The 21455-nt window shown below is 34.0% G+C and overlaps 1 protein-coding gene and 2 long non-coding RNA genes across 3 annotated transcripts; all 3 read right to left on the bottom strand.

Annotated features, from left to right (window-relative positions):
• Positions 1-2013: 2013 nt before the first annotated feature.
• Positions 2014-5574, bottom strand: LOC141404029 (uncharacterized). Its single transcript, XM_073987244.1, has 7 exons — positions 4986-5574; positions 4555-4679; positions 4360-4491; positions 3627-4147; positions 3481-3570; positions 3239-3408; positions 2014-3169 (listed from the first exon to the last, which is right to left on the bottom strand). The coding sequence occupies exons 1-7, from the start codon at positions 5345-5347 to the stop codon at positions 2305-2307; spliced, it is 2265 nt and encodes a 754-aa protein (XP_073843345.1). The 5' UTR covers positions 5348-5574; the 3' UTR covers positions 2014-2304.
• A 5482-nt stretch (positions 5575-11056) lies between these two features.
• Positions 11057-13254, bottom strand: LOC141390730 (uncharacterized). Its single transcript, XR_012409464.1, has 7 exons — positions 12838-13254; positions 12328-12458; positions 12143-12267; positions 12005-12076; positions 11709-11847; positions 11199-11355; positions 11057-11083 (listed from the first exon to the last, which is right to left on the bottom strand). It is a non-coding gene; the product is annotated as an uncharacterized lncRNA (long non-coding RNA).
• A 5328-nt stretch (positions 13255-18582) lies between these two features.
• LOC141390729 (uncharacterized) lies at positions 18583-19949 on the bottom strand. The gene is made up of 5 exons (XR_012409463.1): positions 19561-19949; positions 19357-19487; positions 19172-19296; positions 19034-19105; positions 18583-18876 (listed from the first exon to the last, which is right to left on the bottom strand). It is a non-coding gene; the product is annotated as an uncharacterized lncRNA (long non-coding RNA).
• Between the last annotated feature and the right edge of the window lie 1506 nt (positions 19950-21455).

Below are 21455 nucleotides of genomic sequence, written 5' to 3'. Positions count from 1 at the left end.
GTATTATAAGATGTGCTCTTTGAGATGAAAGAAAGTATAGTTTCAGCGAGTCTTAGCAAATTCTAATCTGTTACTATTAAATCGGGGTCACTTTCTACAAGTCTGGGAAAATGTAATACCTGGTTCATAATAGGCAAAACTTCGTTTGAGGTTACCTTATATGGAGTAATTGTATTTAGTAGTTTAAGGGCCATCATTACATCCTTTTTTTACTATTGGATTTGAAAACGCAAAAAAAACAATTTGGATGCCTTAAAAGTGTAATTTTCACACTAAACGTTAATACAAATACGATCCTCCTTCAATATTAATCATTACTTTCAAATTTAAGTTAGCCGAAACGCTATAAATCTGTACGCAAAATCCAAACTATAACAAAAGAAGAGTTGTAATAAAGGGGGGTATTTGGGTCACTTTTGTAGTCTATTCTCTTATTATTTTGTTCTAGTAATTTAATATAAAACTCCAAAGCAGCACATTTTTTTCAAGCTTTTCATTTTCTGTTAAGTAAGAGTGCATAAATGTAATTGTCTGCTTTTGTGCCTAAAAATATTTATGAAGTTTCGAGCTGGTACGATTTATTTTTTTAGTCAATGTCAATATATTCATGCTCTTTTTTATTTATTTTTTTTATATAAAAAAGGACAATTTTAGTTGACACTCGGATATAAATAGGATAGACCTGAGCTATCTGCTTGAAATTCATTCTTAAGGTTGTTAATTATAGGTAAAATATATGCCAAAAATAGAAAAAAAACTCTAGCTTGGCATGATTCCGTTGCCACCAAATTATTATGAACTGTTTTTATTTATGAACACAATGCATGAATCATTACCAAATACTTAAGTATCATGAAAAATATATTTCAAAACCCGGGTAACTAAAAGTTAAAAGTGACCATTAAACTACTAGGACCTTCTTGGCATTATGTTTTAATGTGAAAATTATATTTTTAATGCCGCCAAATTGCTTTATTTTACGTTTTCAAATCCATCCAATAGTAAAAGTAAGCATGTAATAATAGCCCAAAGACTAATATTTGATATTTTATAAAATTTTATAAAATATTGTTAAAATTTATTAGCATAAAAACGGCCCAAAATTAATTTGGGCCGCCCATCGGCCCAAAATTAAAAATTATTTTTTATTCGGCCCAAATTTGGGCCGAAATGCCCAAAACGGCAACACTGATCCCCATTCTCGAGGATCAGTCAATATTGTTGTTGTTGTTATCCCATCCAGCTACAAAGTACAGTAACAACTTGTTGAAAGCTCTCTGTACGTAACAAAAAACAGCTGGGCACAAAATATTACATTTTAAAAAATTGTAACGGATCCAAATATTGGTTTAATTCAGAATACTGGATTTGTTGCTTTTGATATGCACAACACGGTATACGAGGGCCAATAGATAAGTTTCTGGCCTAATAAAAAATGCGAATTTTTGTCATCAAAAATGGTTAATTGTAAATAATACCCTTATCTATTAGCCCTCGTATAGTTTTTATATCTATGGCGATACATTCATATTTCGAGAATAGCATTGTCGATTTTTGTGTTGATTTAACCCCAAATCATCTCAAAATTGGATTGACAAAAATCTTAAAGTTTTTCGTGTATATATTTAGTTACTGAATTACACAAAACGTATTTATTGAAGGCGGGTAAAGAATTCAAAACTGCAGTAGAAATAATGGGCCGATTCCGTACAGCGAGGCGAGTCGTGTCGCGTTGTCAAATGCAATTTTTCGATTCCGTATGGCAATATCGCCTGACGTCGTCAAATTTTGTCGCCGAAATGTTCATTTTCCGGCGACAACAAATTAGCTGTCGCCGTACATTTTTACTAACGAATAAAAATAAAATAAAAAAAAATAAAAATAACTTGTTATCGACGATTATTTTCTATCGCTGTACGTAGTGCATTTTTTAAATTTTGTCACAGAGACGATAGACGACGCGACATGACTCGCCTCGCTGTACGGAATCGGCCCATAAAAATATAAAATGTATACAATATCTTATTACACTTTATTGCAAAAACAATGAGTTGCTTATAAGTAATGATAAACATACGCGAAAATTTGTAGTTTAACAATTAAAGATTAAATTAAGTAATAAATATTGGGAAGATAATTATTTTTAGTAACTACAGTTTTAAAAGCATTGCTTTTGATATGTTTGCTTATAAGTATCTACATTTTGTGAATTTAGAAACGTTGAGCACGCGTGTGTATTTGTGTAAATAAGGCACCAAAGAAGACTTAAAATGTCATGGATATTTTATAATATTTTTGTTTAATCTATAATTGGCATATATAATACCAACCATCGCATTTACTACATTTTTTCGAGTTGGCTTGAGTATTATTGCAATTTAATGAGAGATAATATCTTCTTAAATATTGTAATATTTCCTGGCGTTTTGTGACAATGCATTCATAGGTGCAATTTTCTATTCTTGTTAAAATATATTTAAGAATACGATATAACGCGGACTCGGTCGATATGTTAAATTTCAAAACACGAGCAATTTCGGGCATCATGTCTTCAATGAAACGCTGTGCTAATTCAAAAACAAAAACTACGACTTTCTCAGGAAGTTTTGAAGCCATAGCCTCAATGACATCTTGGAATTTTTCGCCATCGGCAACTTGTGTCAAAAACCTTTCACCGAATCGAATGAGTTCAATGATTCCACCAGTGGGCAAAATAACACTCAGACCTCTTAGTACTTCCATTGTTTTACCGGATGATCCGCTAATTTCTCGGTCATTAAGGGTTTCTTCTAAATTTAGTAGACCGTCTGCGCCGTTAACACCACCAACTTTTCCATTTAACAATAGACGTGCTGTATGAGCCACAGCTGGTGTATGGTTATTATCAGTGTGCGTTGCTGGTATTGGTTGTGAAACTTGTTCCAATAAATTAACATTTTGGCGTAGGGATGCTGTATCAACAGGCATTTCGTTATTAAGGACAACAGCTTCATCGCCTTTGCCAAATGCAGGTCGTACCTTGGCTTCGTTTAAACGTTTGTTTACTTTAAATAAATCATTCAAGTATTGACGATCTGGTATTTTATTAATATTTCGTATTATATCCATTTTTCCTTGAGTATCGCCACGAATACGAACGGTTTCCTTGGACATTTTATCGAACATGCGTCTAGGGAGTAATCAATAAATTTAAAAGAAATTCCTTTTTTTCGGATAAGTAACAGGGTTCTAAACTCACCTCTGGCGATTACTTAAAGTTTCACGATAACTTCTGATTGAGTTTGTGCGAGCCTCATTAGCAATTTGTGATGCTAATTGGAAGTTGTAGACTGAATGTGTGAAGAGCACTAACGAAGCAGACAATTGCAATACATCCATTGTAGAAATTTTATCATCGTCTCTGTATTTCTATAAAGAAAGAAACAAACGTAAATATTTATTTTATTTTGAGATATTCGAGCTCAATAAAAATCGTCTTACAAATATGATATCCAAAACGCCATTAGCAATGCCAGTACCAGAAACAAGTATTGTTGATATATTAATACCATTAACAATTACTTCAATGCCCTGGGAAAAAATTAAATTATATGAAACTATGTACAACAAAGTATCATTTCACTTACCGCAGTCGCTTTCCCTGCAACAGCCATGGAATTTAACACTCGTGTTGCACCTGCGGCCGCCATACCAAGAACTCCACCTGCAATACCCAAATAACTGCCTCTAGCTTGACTATCCGTTATGCTAATGGATTGTTCGTGTTTATGGCGATCACTTAAATTTAAAGCTGATGTTATGGTTGAAAAAGCTCCAACACCTAAACCGACAAGCCCAGCTACTGCCATTACCGGTGCGGCAACGGGTAAAGTAAGTGCAGCTATTGGCACACATGCTGCCCCAACACCCAATACTGCTGAGCTTGTTTGTGCGACATTCATAATTTTAGCCCCTGTTGTGCCACTTGGGGTGCAATAAACATCCAAAATCACATCGCCCTTTCTATCGAAATTGTATACTCCACGTCGAGGTGATACCATAGTACCGCCAGGCAAAACATTGTCTTCAACAAAAGATTTCCAATCTTGATACACACGTCCTGTCTCATCTACATACACCATGCAGCAAGAACGACTATCATTGCCGGCTAGAAAGAACAAATGTAAATAAAATTATTTGTAAAAATGTTGTGATTTACAATTCACATTTGTGGTTAATTATTTGCTACACACAGTGAGGTCTTAAATATGAGAACTTTAATACTGTGTCTACAGTGATTTTAATGGATGTATGTATGTAGATATATAATAATAATTGTTCCACAAACATCCCAGAAGGGACAAGGGACTTGATACATACCAACACATTTTCTGCAACGAAAAACCGGATGACAGGAATACTTTGTAGAATCAGGTGCAGCATTAAAATCTACTTCTTCTGTTACCATAACATAGAAAATGTACGTGACTGAATTACAATTTGTATATTTTCCTGTAGAAAATGGATATTTTTAGTCTCATAACGAATAAACAAATAATCACCATAGATATTTACTTTGTGCCCATAGACTTTCGAAAATATTCTCTCGCATTTTTTCAATGGCCTTCTGGCCGGTTTCCTGGTCTGGAATTAGTTGTTTGATTTTGGATTTCATAATTTCGCTGTCTTTTTTGCTCAATCTGTAAAGTAACAGAATAATGACATGTCATCAATATCTACATAGCTACATCTTATATATACATCTTATACAAGTTCTAGTAAGTAATTTACACTTTGAGCCAAAGTATGAGGCAAATGCATAATGTGTCCGCAAAAAGTAATTACGTTTTAAATAATTGATTAATGACCTGACTTCCGTATTGTCAGTTGCTTTGTATTCGTGCATCAAACTAGGGGTTCTAAAGTAGTGGGGAGCTCGAGTTAAGAACCCTAGTTTCATGCACGAATACAAAGCAACTGACAATACGGAAGTCGGCCATACTTACTGATCCCAAATGATGTCATCGCCAAATCCACAATTTTTCGCCAGTTCTTGTTGTATTTCACGTATGGTTTTTCTTGGTTTTGAAACTTTTTTTATTGCCTCTTCCAGTTGTAAAACCGTTAAGGAATCAATTTTTACCACTTCTACCAAAGCCACTGTGTCACTTTCCACAACACTCATAAGCAATGCTTCGCATAAAAGACGGTCAATTGGATACTCTACGGTTATTTGTCGTTCTGTTAACATTGTAACTAATTGCTCCTCAGTCAAATCACAAAGTTTAGTTTTCTTAACAAGAGGATATTCATCAGTACCGAGTATTTCCCGTAACTCATCTTGTAACTTTTTCTTTTCTTCAGGCATGTTTTACGTTATGAAATGTATGCTGACCGTTGCGGTGTGAATAGTTTGTAGAACTGAAACGCTCCAACGAACAACAGTCTTTTATAACCGCACTTATGTGCGATTCGAGGAGGTAGAGAGGCAAGATTTTTTAGTTTTGGGGGTAGTCCCTAACTATACTTGCAAAAAAAAAAAGATCTATATGCGACCTGCGTGAAGATAGCAACGAAACTTCGCAACGATAACAAAAGTTATCAAAAATACAGGGTGACACAGAACGCCCAAAATTTGCATTTAATGGGTATTCTACACGATATGTTTTTTACATATGGGTTGTCACTTTTTATATACAAAATGTATATCCAAAGAGACAATCCATATGTAAAAAACATATCGTGTAGAATACCCAAAATACGTTTTTTCCAACTGTGAGGACCAGAGATTAGAGCTGGCAAACCATCGATATTCCCAACATTAGATATTTTCGATATAATATTTTAAAATATCGATTGCTATCGATATTATCGTTAAGTTGTCATCGCCATTAATTTGGAGATGAAAATGGCGGAAATATCAATTATTTTTTTGAAATTATGCAAAAGTAGTTCACAGAAATTTAAGGAGAATAAACAACTGACTTTATTTTATTTATTTATTTATTTATTTATTTATTCGCTATCAATACAAAGAAAGCCTACAAGGCCAATTATACATGTATTGTGAGATTACAATTAAAATTTAGATTCCATGGCAGAAGGCCATTTAAAAAAATTAATTCAATAATGTTGATATACGGCCCCCCGGCCAAATGAATATTGGAAAAAATAAGAAAAAAGTAATAAAGAGTCCTGCTGCGGCAATATATAAAAATTGAATTGGAAGCAAGAAATTCAAATTAAATAGGAACACCATTTAAGAACGCTTTTAATTTCTTTTTAAAAGTATGGTCAGTGTAGCAAAACATTTTAAGCGAGTTAGGTAGATAATTCCAGACTCGATAAACACGCACTAGAAATGAATGATCAAGGGCAGAAGAATGAGATATGGGAACGTCAATTTGCACATTACGAGTGGAATGTATAAAAGCGAACTCACTCACTAAAATTTCAGGTTGTTGTGATTTCATAATTTTATAGAAATGTAAGACTGTACGTAGATCTATGTAATCACGACAACTTAATCCAAGTAAATCAGAAGTTAGCTCAATTACTCGAACATGGTCATGTACTCTCAGTTGAAAAACATACCGGACAATCTTACGCACTATTTTCTCAACTAAGTCTATGTTATAGGACCAAGTCCCAGTATAAATTTCAAGACCGTAATTGATTAAGGGCATCAATAAAGAAAAAGCTAGATGTCTTCTTATGTTCCTTGGGGTATAAGCTTTTAAATTGTAAAGTCTTCTCAAAATAAGACAAATCTTTTTCGAAATTCCATTTATGTGGTCATTGAAATTTAGATCAACATCAACCAATATACCGAGACATTTTAGAGAATCAACAAACTCAATAGACTGTCCACAGACCATTATGTTAGGGTACGAGGTACTATTTCGAGGATGAAAATACATTGCTTTAGTTTTTACCGGATTTATTTCTAACTTGCTTAGTGAGAATAGGTCAGAGACGAATAGGAGGTGGGCATTTATAGACTCCACAGAAGAATATGATTTGAATAATAAATATATATCATCCGCAAAAACGTAGGGCTGACAAACGGGGCTATTCATAGCAGAAACAACATCATTTATGTAGGAAAGAAACAGAATAGGTCCCAAAATAGATCCCTGCGGAACACCGGAAGTCACAAAACCCACACTCGAGTTTACACCTTTTATTGAGACATATTGTCTTCTATCTAAGAGGTAGGAATAAATCAATTTACATGCAGTTTTTGAGAAGTTGAAATGATCACGAATTTTTTTTAACAAAATAACATGGCTAATGCGATCGAATGCCTTTGTAAGATCTAGAGAAACCAGCGTACAGCTATGATGCACATCTAACTGCTGCCTGACAGAATCTGTAATAGCAAGTACAGCCGAGGTAGTGTTATGATGTTTGCGAAAAGCAAACTGAAACGGACTGAAAAATGAGTGGCGTTGGTAATGCTCTAGTATTTGGTCTTTCATAATTTTCTCTACAATCTTGGACATGGACGGTAGTACCGAAATTGGTCTAAATGTATTAGCAGAATCACGATCATCCTTAGGAATTGGTACCACCCGAGCCAACTTCCAAGCAGAAGGAAATTTAGAAGTAGTAAGAATCGTGTTGATCAAATGTAGCAAAACAGAAGAGACAAATGGAAAAATCAGTTTAATGAATTTTATAGGAACCAAGTCACAGCCTAAAGCATTTGATTTTATAGAATTCAGAGCAATAGATACCTCACACTCTGATACAGAGCGAAATGAAAAAGAGTCAGAACGATCCACAACTTCATCAAAATTGAAGGAAATATCGTCAGCAGGCCGCATGTTGTCCAGGAAATCAATTGCAATATTTTCAACATCAGTTTCTTCACAAGCGGAGTTTTCTTTGCTGGTACAGCCCAACTGCCGTAATTTAGACCACATCTGGGAACCACTCACATTGGAGAAAAGTCCACTTCCGTATTTAAACCTGGCTTTTCTTATTCTTGACTTTGTCTTATTTCTTAAGCGGGTATAATTCTTCCAGTTTTCTTCAGTAGGATTGCGAAGATAAGTACTGTAACTTCTATCTCTTAGCCTCCTGGCTTGAATTATTTCCGGAGAGTTAATCCAAGCATGATCATTAGAAACACGATTACATCTAATTAAAGGAACTTGTGTGTGGAGTAAGTTAATGACGTGATTTACTATAGATAACTGGTGATCAACATCGTTGGTATCAAATATAGAAAGCAACTCAGTTTCTTCAATGAGATGTATAAAGTTTTCAATTCTAAATCTATTGTAGTCTTTAAACTCTATCCAATTTTGTCTCGACTGGTATGAAAATTCAACAGACAAGAATATGAAGCTGTGATAAGAGGAAAAGAACGGATATTGCAATTGACAATGGTGAGCACTAAAAGACGGTTCAGAGATTAAAAAATAATCAAGTAATGAGCTGTTTCCCGTACGAAGGCATAAATGAGTTGGGAGAGAATTATGCAAACAGTGAAGACCACATCTATCAGTAACAGTACGAAAATTATATGACTTGGCCAGTTCAAATAGGTTGTAATTGAAGTCACCCATGATAACAATATTAGAGTAACGATCAAATATGTCCATATGTAGATCTTCGAAAACATCAATTGCACCAGTTGGTAGATACACAACACCTACAATGAACGAAGTATTATTTCCAAATATCTCAATAAATAACGATTCGCAAGTACCATACCGAGTTCCCCTGAAAACCACCTTATACTTTAAATGCTTTGCAATGTATAAACAGACACCGCCACCTCTACGAGAAGGACGATCATTTCTAACCAGATTATAATTGGGAGTTGATAGAGAACTAGAGAACATGTGTGGTTTAAACCATGTTTCAGAAATTCCAATTATGTCTAGGCCGGAATCATTAAAAGTGTTTTTAAATTCTTCCAATTTCATGTTAGAGTTAGACGGACATAGACTTTGGGCATTTACATGGCCAATATTCAGATTTCTGGAAAAAGTCGATGTTAATCTTTTTATTATTTGATTATCAGTGCCTACAGGACCAAGATTTAGGTTATGAGTCATCAATTTTTATACAATATTCATATGTTTGGGGGGTCGAATTTAAATGAACTATACATATCATGTTGAAAAATTCAAAACAAGCGATTTCAATATGAAACAATTAATGCATTTACAGTGGCACAGCCACTTAATTGGAAATATGAGATACAATATTGGTAAAAAAAAAACATAAGAGAGTGAAATCAAGGTAAAAAAGACATTATAGTATCAAAAAGAAATGGAATTGGTTTTGAAAAAGTCGATACATTGATGTAGATTCAACTCCTTGGATTCTTGGTTGGGGAGGGTTATTTGCGCTTTAAGAATTTCACGATTTATGATACGGAAAGCTGTAACTTTGTTGTCTCTCTTAAGCTTCAAGCAAATATTCAGCAGTTTACTGGCCAGGTATGACAGATTGTCGTTTAAATATACCCGAGTTTCAGCCGATCCTCCAATAACGTCAGCCACTTTGAGTGATTTAGACTTGTAATAGGCATTCATAACTTGATCACGCTTCTCTACAAAGTTGAATTTAATCAGTATTGATCTACGCCTTTTTATGTACATGACTTTGTTGATGTGTTCAGGTGCGATGCCAACGTTTAAAAAGGCACATATATTAACAACCATATCATCTAAATTATTCAGATCTTGAGGTAGCCCAGTTACTATAATGTCAGCTCTATTCAATCTATGGTGTAACATATGGTTCTGCAGTTCAAGTTCAATAAACCGATTTTTATTAGCAACATCATGCGAAGCAACAAGTTCTTTGCATTTTGTAACGTCCTCCTTGATTTCTTGTAGCCCTTTCGACAGATCCGTCCGCACTTCCGCAATTTCATTTTTCATTTCAGTAGAAAGAGATTGGAAGGAATCTTTCATAGATGCAAATTGTTTACGCATTTCTGTCTTCAAGGAATCATCAGAATTGTCAGGCGGATTTTGCAAGCATTTGGCACAAGTATAGTTGACGTTTTTGTATTTGTGCAACATATCAAACAATGTTTTTGGCACTTTTTCACAGCTTGCATGAAACCACAATTCACAAGATCCGCACTCTATACTTTTTGTCCCCGTAGTATCAGTATCACATACACCGCAAGGATATGTCATTTCGTTTATTTTTATTTTCTTTTTAGGTAAGAATTTCAGATGAACAAAAATAGTCGATTTGATTGAAATGACGATGAAATGATGTTGTTTACTTTTGATTAGTTGGGCTGGAGAACAGTGCTGGCATAAAAAAAAAATAACGCCGGCAAAAAGATTTGACAGCGTGTAGTAAGATTTTGACGGCGTAGAATTTTAAATTTTGCAGGCGGCGTGAAGTTTCAATTTTAATCAGTACTAATATTTCACACAACAATATCCCAATAGATCGACGGCTACTCCGCAATTGAAATTTCTGGACTCGGTGATTCCAAACAGCAAAAAAACACAAATGGCAGCGTGCAAAAAATTTTGTTTTTCACTTTAATTAAATTAGTGTATTGCAGCAAAGTCACTTCGAAATTTCATATATTTGAGAGGTTACGACTATTTTTTTATGAAAATTTGGCACTTTTAATTCACTCTCTTATTAAATAGATTACTTTTTCTGAATTCCAACTAAGAGGCAAAAAAATTCACTTCTACCACAGCATAGCGTTGCCACTCATTTCATTTCATTTTATAAAAAATGAAAAAAAAAACATTTTATTTTACCGAAAAATGTGTACGTGTGACTACAGACTTTCTTTCTTACACACACATAACCGAAAAGCAGCGAAATTTCTATTTATTTCAATGGATTTCAGGTTAGGGGTTTTTATTCCGATAATATATCGATAGGCAAAACTATCTATCAATATTGAATTTTTAAATAATAATCGATATTATTATTTTTGCCAGCTCTAGTGCATGGTACAATTAAGTGCGGTACACACGATCAGTTTTGACTGTACACACGATCAGTTTTGACCGTTCACTTTTGTCAGTCATCAGGCAACCACAAAATATTTTGTGCTTTAATGCGCTGGAAAATCCAGATACATACCATTTTGTCACCCCTGAAAAAATAAGAAACATTATTGTAAACGTAAACTCAAAGAAATCCTGTGGTCCTGATGGGGTCTCCAACTTTATCATCAGGAAATTTCCAGATTCCACAGTCAACCTACTTACCTGCATTTTTAATAACTGCATCAATAATGGATATTTTCCTACGCAATGGAAAGTTGCCAAAATTATACCCATAAAGAAGAAAGGATGCAGTAACAATGTTGAGGGTTTCCGTCCTATCTCTCTTTTATCAAATATCGGCAAGATCTTGGAACTGATTCTGAAAGAGAAAATTGAAAACAGTTTTACTCTTGATGCAATTTCAAATTTCCAATTTGGTTTCAAACGAGGGCATTCCACTCATCACGCTCTCCTTAAATTCCACCACGACATAACGACAAATCTAAGAAGGAAAAGTTGTACCGTGGCCATATCCCTGGATATACAAAAAGCATTTGACACGGTCTGTCACATCGGGGTTCTATATAAAATGATTCAATTGGGTATAGATCCCTTCATTGTAAAAATCATGCAAAGTTTCTTCAACACCCGTAAGTTCATGGTACAGATTAAAGATACAAATTCCACAACGGGAGATGTGAAGAGTGGTGTGCCGCAAGGTAGTATACTTGCCCCGTTTCTCTTCAACATATTTTTGCATGATTTTCCACACATCGGTCGTCAGTCCCAAGCCATTTTGTATGCAGATGACTGTCTCATCTATGCCCATAGTCCTTCACCTGCAAACGCATTAAATTTTGCCGCTGCACATCTACAAAGAATAAACAACTATTGCAAGAGTTGGGGAATTCAAATCAACGCATCTAAGTCCGCTGCAATTTGCATACGCAATGCCTCAGGGAAGTGCCCAAGATACTTCGTTCCTGAAAGCAAATCACTGAAATTGTCCTTAGATGGAGTTGATATACCATTTTGTTCATCCATTAAGTATCTTGGTGTGAACTTCAATAATCTGCTAAAATTTAATCCGCATGTTCGCTCTACATTGCAGAAAGTGAAAGGAATATTAGCGAGGTTTTCATATATATTAAATAACAAACACCTACCGCAGAGAACCAAACTTCTCCTGTATAAAGTGGCAATCAGGTCCATCCTAGCCTACGGAATCCCGATCTGGTTTTCTATATCGCCAATAGTTGCCAACGAATTGGAGATTCTAGAAAGGAAGATACTGAGAAAGTGCGTCAATAAACATTATGAAAATGAAATTAAAAAATTTTCAAATACTTACATCTACAACGCAGCTGACGTTGTTCCATTTTGTAAGTACGCGCAATATCATCTTCGGAAATTTGTAGAAGGGCTAGCCACACACGAAAACCCACTAATGTCCATAATATACGACATGGAAAAATATTCTTCCTGGAACGACACAGAATACTTATCGCCGGTTGGTGTGCTGAATGAGCCTCTTAACAACGATATGGAAACTTATGGGCCGATTCCGTACAGCGAGGCGAGTCGTGTCGCGTTGCCAGTTGCAATTTTTCCATTACGTATGGCAAAAGTCGCACGACGACGTCAAATTTTGTCGCCGTAATGTTCATTTTCCACCGACAACAAATTAGCTGTCGCCATTCATTTTTACTAACGAATAAAAATAAAATAAAAAATAAATAAAAATAACTTGTTATCGACGATTATTTTCTATCGCTGTACGTAGTGCATTTTTTAAATTTTGTCGCAGAGACGATAGACGACGCGACATGACTCGCCTCGCTGTACGGAATCGGCCCATTACACACTGCCACAATTCTACAAGACATCAGTACCTGGATCCCATAGAGGATAGTACGTTCTTTAAGTTAACCCATCTAGTTAATATATAGTGTAACTACTCGAATCAAATGCACAACTTTTCTTAACTGTTAATATTTTACAGCTCAATTAACATGAGCTATCGCTAATTATCCTTATCTGTGATATTTACAACTTTTATTTTCTAGTTAATACTACATAAACACTGTTTGTTATTGTATTGAACAGCTCGATTTTGTTATTTAGTTTTAAGTGTTAATATATTTATTTATTATTTCAGACAAATTTGCTCTGATCGTCACTGTTGAGGCCGTGAGCAAGCCTTATGTTTACATCTATTAATTTGTTTATTTATTTTTCATTACGCTTTGTCACATTTCGCATGTAGCATTAATTTCATTAATTCACTGTAGTATAGAACAAGACAACAATAGTTCTAAGATTTTAGCTTGTCAACCATTCGCTATGTATATACTTATTACCGAAAAGAAGAAGACTCAAATAAAAAAAATACTACTAATAAAAAAAAAATATATATTTTGTGCTTGCTGGACGGTTGGACAATTATCGATAATTCCGAATAATCGACAGTCAAAACTGATCGTGTGTACCCCGCTTACTTAAGTGGGGTACACACTAGAGCTGGCAAAAAATCGATGGCACTATCGATAAAATCGATTGTTTTTTAAAAATTAAATATCGATAGATAGTTTTGCCTATCGATATTATCGGAACAAAAACCCCCAACCCAAAACTCATTAAAATAAATAGAAATTTCGCTGCTTTTCGGTTTTGTGTGTGTGAGAAAACAAGCCCGTAGTCACACGTACATATTTTTCGGAAAGGTAAAATGTATTTTTTTAATATTTTTATAAGATAAAAGCAATTTTTTATTGTCCTTTGCATTTCTGTGAACTACTTGTGCAAAATATCAAGAAAAGCATTGACATTTCCTCCATTTTCATCTCCAAATTAATGGTGTTGACAGCTTACCGATAATATCGATAGTAATCGATATTTTAAACTATTATATCGAAAATATCTAATGTTGGGAATATCGATGGTTTGCCAGCTCTAGTACACACTAGAGCTGGCAAAAAATCGATGGTACTATCGATAATATCGATTATATTTTTAAAATTCAAAATCGATAGATACCTTTTTCTATCGATATTAGCTTTGTTCCTTTACGTTAAAGTTTCTTCAAGTTTTACCATTTTTAACTCGGAAAGCGTTCCTTAACCCCAAAAAGTAGTAAAACTGGAAGCAATTTTTAGGAGAGTGAGAGAGGAGATAGAGCCAAAATGGCTTTCTCCTTTACTACTTTCTGCTCGACAAATTTCGTTGTGTAAAAAGTTGAAAATCTGTCAAACTGCTGATTTGACATTTATTTTACAATTAAAAGAAATGAAATAAAATAATTAAAATTTAAACCAGTGAAATAAAAAACAGTGAAATTTATTTTCTTTGTTATTTTTTTAAGCAGCCTTGTTTGTTTTTTGACATTGCTGCCAGATCTACTATTTTTGCGTTTCTTTACTTTTGTGCAAAACTTGTTATGTGAGAGCAATTTTCACAGTTTTCTGAGAGAAGAGAGTACTTCTCTCTTTTGCTACTTTTACTATTAAAAAAGTAGAGGAACAAAGCCATTAATAGAAATTACGCTGCTTTTCGGTCTTGTGGCTGTGAGAAAGTAAGCTCGTAGGAAAATTTTTCAGGGTAGTAAATTTGATTTTTTGGTCTGTTCCAGAACTGCAAGAATATACTAAGTTTTACTATTTTTTCCGATAACATAAAGGAAAAAATGTTATCGTAGTAAAAAATAGTAGCTTCTTGCAGGTTCTGGAACAGAGCATTTGTGTCTTTCTATTAAATAAAAGCAATTGTTTTTTCTTATTTATATTTCTGTGAAGTACTTTTGCGAAATGTCAACAAAAGTATAGACATTTCCGCCATTTTTATTTCCAAATTAATGGTGAGGACAAATAAACGATAATATCGATAGCTATCGATTTTTTGAAATGAAATATCGAAAATATCTAATTTTGGAAATATCGAATGCCAGCTCTAGTATTTAGATGACATGCTGCTAGTTTCTACTAGGCCAATATTGTACGGCAGAAAACAGGATAAGAGGGTGTAATTCGGGGCTATATTTGTTTAAAGAGAAGTGCAAGTCTTGCTAGATTTTGGAGTACGGGAACGCATTTTTACCACTAAACGGGAAAACTGCTGCAAGTAGAAATATTTTGCAAGTTCTGAACACAACTTTTATCTATCAAATTGTATTATTATTATTTATTTACACATAGCCCAGAAAGTCTGCGTTCACCTTACTACTTTTCAAAAATGATGCTAAAACTTTAATAAATAGGTAAATGATATTAGTTTTTCATTCATAAATATGTTACTGGCACTCTTTAGTACCAGAATAAAAAGACAAATTCCAGAAAATATATTATTATTGCGAAGATAACGGTAAAAAAGTGTTACAACTGCTAAATTAGAGCCCCAAAAAGTCTGCGTTCACTTTGTATGTTGCAATAATACCGTTAGTATTTTTGAATTTTTTTGAAGTTTTCTCCCATTTTTAATCAATATTGTCACAACTGGTCATTCTGTGAGGTCGCTTGCACACTTAACTTAAAAAAGTAATTTATTTCAAGAATGGAAAACAAGAGCAAAGAAATTGGCATCGATAAAAGGAAAATTCTAGGTAAATTATGGAAAAAGCTATCGAAATATTGGCGAAACTCTAGGTAGAACATATTAGTCTATACATAGAGTGATAATTAACTATAAACAAACCAGAATTTTTACGTCAAAACCCAGATCTGGGCATTATATAGGAGCCAAAACCTTACAATCTCGCAGTAACGTTATGTTGTTGCAACCAAAATTTCGTAGCTAAGCCAAGTTCTTCTGCATTTTGGTTCAAATTGCGCTTCATGATGTTTAGGTAACCATACTTGTCCATTGTCGATTCAATAAATACAAGTTGGGCCACTCCAGAAGCTGCTACACACCCCCAAACCAAAACAGCACCCCGCCATTTTTTACAGTGTAAACCAAGATTTTGTTTTTCAGGCGCTGTTCGAGTTTTCTCCAAACAGTTTGAAGTCCTTTTGTTGCAAACATATAGAACATGCTTTCGTCCGAAAATATGACTTGATTCCGGAATACTGGAGGCTTGTTTATGTATTCATTAGCAAATTCAATACGCTTCTGCCTGTTCACTAGTGATATGTACGGCTTTAGCCGTGCGACTATACCGTGATATCCAGCTTTATGCAGTATTTTTCTGGCTGTTTGTGCACAAATACTTTTTTTGGATGCCATTTTCACATTTTCAATAATTTTCGAAGTAATTATCGGACTGTTTGTTTTAACTATATTAGTTATGTTACTCTCCTCCCGATCTGATAATATTTTTGACCGTCCAAAACTGAGCTTTGACCGTCCAGATCTGGGCTTTGACTTCAAAATTCCGATTTGTTTATAGTTAATTATCACTCTATGTATAGACTAATATGTTCTATCTACAGTTTCGCCAATATTTCGATACCTTTTTCCATTATTTACCTAGAATTTTCCATTTATCGATGCCAATTTCTTTTCCCTTGTTTTCCATTCTTGTTTAAGTTAAGTGTGCAAACGACCTCACAGAATGACCAGTTGTGACAATATTGATTAAAAATGGGAGAAAACTGCAAAAAAATTCAAAAAAAAACTAACGGTATTATTGCAACATTCAAAGTGAACGCAGACTTTTTGGGGCTCTAATTTAGCAGTTGTAACACTTTTTTACCGTTATCTTCGTAATAATAATATATTTTCTGGAATTTTTCTTTTTATTCTGGTAGTAAAGAGTCCCAATAACATATTTATGAAAGAAAAACTGATCTCATTTACCTATTTATTAAAGTTTTAGCATCATTTTTGAAAAGTAGTAAGGTGAACGCAGACTTTCTGGGCTATGTGTATGCTCATGTAAAAACCTAGCCCATAGGGCCATGATCGGTTCCAAAAACCACTATACATTTACTACTCTCAAAAACTTAAATTTAACAATGTTTTGATTCTTAAAACAATAAATCTAACAAATGAATACAATGTTAAAGCAAAAGTCTTAAACCAGCCATGCAATTATAGTTCGATAACAAATTAACATAAGAAACCATGAATTTTATATTACACTGCTATTAAAATGCTCATATAACTTTCGTTTGTAACAATTTAAAGAGGAATTAAATATCTTAAGCTCTGGTAGCAAAGTGTTAAATACACGAGATACTCTTACAAGAAAAGACTTCTCCAACAATGGAGTCAAACACGGCACAAGTATTTGTTTGTTCCTCTTCGATCTGGAAAATGTAAAAAGGTCTAATACAGTAGAAGGTGTCTGCATTTTATATACTTTATAGAAGAATAACATTGACCTAATACTCACAAAATTATCAAATGTGCAACCAAGGAACTCTTTAACATACGGATAAATATGATCACGACATCTAACATGATAAACATAGCGCATAACTTTATTGAACAGAAGTTTTAACTTTCGTAAGACAAAACCCCTAAAACCTCAATACAATACACAAAATGAGGCATTATGAGTGCATGAACCAATTGAATTCTTATGTTCTTAGGCAGAACTAAATCCAAACAATATAACTTCCTTAAAATGAAGTTTACCTTGGACACTAAAGAATTAACATGCACGTCGAACACTAAAGCACTATCAAGAAACAAACCAAGACACTTCATGGAGCTTACAACATTTATAGACGTACTATAAATGGAAACATTTATTGAATCATCCTGCACGTTCCCGAAGAACATCACTTTAGTTTTTTGTGTATTAATTGAGAGTCCATTGCGAGACAACCAATTAACTACAATACTAACATTAAAATCAATCGACGACTGCAAAACATCCATAAACACATATTCTCCCTTGAACGAAAGCTGCACATCATCATGTGTGTGAAAATAAATTGGAATTTAAATTGGAAAATTTAATTTTAGCAAAGACGCACACCAGTAACAGGGCGATTCAGAGAGCACATCATAAATTAAAATTGGATAACAAATTGAATCACAAATTTTATTATAAGGTCAGAACTATCAAAATAACCAAAAACATGTGCTGTTGGCTTTGGTTCCACTGTTCAACAAAGAGGCCGCGTGCGTCAATGCGCTATGCATTGTCGGAAAGGGCATCGAAAATGCTTCTAGACCCCACTTTCCAAAAAATTCTAGATATGATAGAATGTCCGATATTATGGTGTTTATATGTACCCATTTGGAAATTGGCCTAAGTGCAGTTGGTTTTGGTTCCACTGTTCAACAATGGGGCCGCGTGCGTCGATGCGCTAAAAATAAAAAAATTTTAAAAAAATAAGTTACAGTGTTTTATTTATAAATGCACTAAAAACTAGAAAATAATTTTTAATGTTTAAATTTCTCAAATAAAACGCTTGCATTTGAATTAAAAATTGTGGCAATATTAAACGACAAGCGTTTTATTTGAGAGAATCCATCATTAAAAAGTATGTTCTAGTTTTAAATGCTTTTATAAATAAAACATTCTAACTTAATTTTTTTAATTATTTTTTATTTCTTCCCATGTTATCAATTTTTGGGAATGAAAACAAATGTCATTTACATTTTGTTCATATTTAAATTTATTTAAGGGAAAGCATTTGACACGGTCTGTCACATCGGGGTTCTATATAAAATGATTCAATTGGGTATAGATCCCTTCATTGTAAAAATCATGCAAAGTTTCTTCAACACCCGTAAGTTCATGGTACAGATTAAAGATACAAATTCCACAACGGGAGATGTGAAGAGTGGTGTGCCGCAAGGTAGTATACTTGCCCCGTTTCTCTTCAACATATTTTTGCATGATTTTCCACACATCGGTCGTCAGTCCCAAGCCATTTTGTATGCAGATGACTGTCTCATCTATGCCCATAGTCCTTCACCTGCAAACGCATTAAATTTTGCCGCTGCACATCTACAAAGAATAAACAACTATTGCAAGAGTTGGGGAATTCAAATCAACGCATCTAAGTCCGCTGCAATTTGCATACGCAATGCCTCAGGGAAGTGCCCAAGATACTTCGTTCCTGAAAGCAAATCACTGAAATTGTCCTTAGATGGAGTTGATATACCATTTTGTTCATCCATTAAGTATCTTGGTGTGAACTTCAATAATCTGCTAAAATTTAATCCGCATGTTCGCTCTACATTGCAGAAAGTGAAAGGAATATTAGCGAGGTTTTCATATATATTAAATAACAAACACCTACCGCAGAGAACCAAACTTCTCCTGTATAAAGTGGCAATCAGGTCCATCCTAGCCTACGGAATCCCGATCTGGTTTTCTATATCGCCAATAGTTGCCAACGAATTGGAGATTCTAGAAAGGAAGATACTGAGAAAGTGCGTCAATAAACATTATGAAAATGAAATTAAAAAATTTTCAAATACTTACATCTACAACGCAGCTGACGTTGTTCCATTTTGTAAGTACGCGCAATATCATCTTCGGAAATTTGTAGAAGGGCTAGCCACACACGAAAACCCACTAATGTCCATAATATACGACATGGAAAAATATTCTTCCTGGAACGACACAGAATACTTATCGCCGGTTGGTGTGCTGAATGAGCCTCTTAACAACGATATGGAAACTTACACACTGCCACAATTCTACAAGACATCAGTACCTGGATCCCATAGAGGATAGTACGTTCTTTAAGTTAACCCATCTAGTTAATATATAGTGTAACTACTCGAATCAAATGCACAACTTTTCTTAACTGTTAATATTTTACAGCTCAATTAACATGAGCTATCGCTAATTATCCTTATCTGTGATATTTACAACTTTTATTTTCTAGTTAATACTACATAAACACTGTTTGTTATTGTATTGAACAGCTCGATTTTGTTATTTAGTTTTAAGTGTTAATATATTTATTTATTATTTCAGACAAATTTGCTCTGATCGTCACTGTTGAGGCCGTGAGCAAGCCTTATGTTTACATCTATTAATTTGTTTATTTATTTTTCATTACGCTTTGTCACATTTCGCATGTAGCATTAATTTCATTAATTTACTGTAGTATAGAACAAGACAACAATAGTTCTAAGATTTTAGCTTGTCAACCATTCGCTATGTATATACTTATTACCGAAAAGAAGAAGACTCAAATAAAAAAAATACTACTAATAAAAAAAAAAAAATATATTTTGTGCTTGCTGGACGGTTGGACAATTATCGATAATTCCGAATAATCGACAGTCAAAACTGATCGTGTGTACCCCGCTTACTTAAGTGGGGTACACACTAGAGCTGGCAAAAAATCGATGGTACTATCGATAATATCGATTATATTTTTAAAATTCAAAATCGATAGATACCTTTTTCTATCGATATTAGCTTTGTTCCTTTACGTTAAAGTTTCTTCAAGTTTTACCATTTTTAACTCGGAAAGCGTTCCTTAACCCCAAAAAGTAGTAAAACTGGAAGCAATTTTTAGGAGAGTGAGAGAGGAGATAGAGCCAAAATGGCTTTCTCCTTTACTACTTTCTGCTCGACAAATTTCGTTGTGTAAAAAGTTGAAAATCTGTCAAACTGCTGATTTGACATTTATTTTACAATTAAAAGAAATGAAATAAAATAATTAAAATTTAAACCAGTGAAATAAAAAACAGTGAAATTTATTTTCTTTGTTATTTTTTTAAGCAGCCTTGTTTGTTTTTTGACATTGCTGCCAGATCTACTATTTTTGCGTTTCTTTACTTTTGTGCAAAACTTGTTATGTGAGAGCAATTTTCACAGTTTTCTGAGAGAAGAGAGTACTTCTCTCTTTTGCTACTTTTACTATTAAAAAAGTAGAGGAACAAAGCCATTAATAGAAATTACGCTGCTTTTCGGTCTTGTGGCTGTGAGAAAGTAAGCTCGTAGGAAAATTTTTCAGGGTAGTAAATTTGATTTTTTGGTCTGTTCCAGAACTGCAAGAATATACTAAGTTTTACTATTTTTTCCGATAACATAAAGGAAAAAATGTTATCGTAGTAAAAAATAGTAGCTTCTTGCAGGTTCTGGAACAGAGCATTTGTGTCTTTCTATTAAATAAAAGCAATTGTTTTTTCTTATTTATATTTCTGTGAAGTACTTTTGCGAAATGTCAACAAAAGTATAGACATTTCCGCCATTTTTATTTCCAAATTAATGGTGAGGACAAATAAACGACAATATCGATAGCTATCGATTTTTTGAAATAAAATATCGAAAATATCTAATTTTGGAAATATCGAATGCCAGCTCTAGTATTTAGATGACATGCTGCTAGTTTCTACTAGGCCAATATTGTACGGCAGAAAACAGGATAAGAGGGTGTAATTCGGGGCTATATTTGTTTAAAGAGAAGTGCAAGTCTTGCTAGATTTTGGAGTACGGGAACGCATTTTTACCACTAAACGGGAAAACTGCTGCAAGTAGAAATATTTTGCAAGTTCTGAACACAACTTTTATCTATCAAATTGTATTATTATTATTTATTTACACATAGCCCAGAAAGTCTG

This window comes from Musca autumnalis, unplaced genomic scaffold (genome assembly GCF_047663935.1).
Source record: "Musca autumnalis isolate F117 unplaced genomic scaffold, ASM4766393v1 scaffold_1, whole genome shotgun sequence".
NCBI lineage: Eukaryota > Metazoa > Arthropoda > Insecta > Diptera > Muscidae > Musca > Musca autumnalis.
This window is presented reverse-complemented; position numbering and strand designations above follow the sequence as displayed.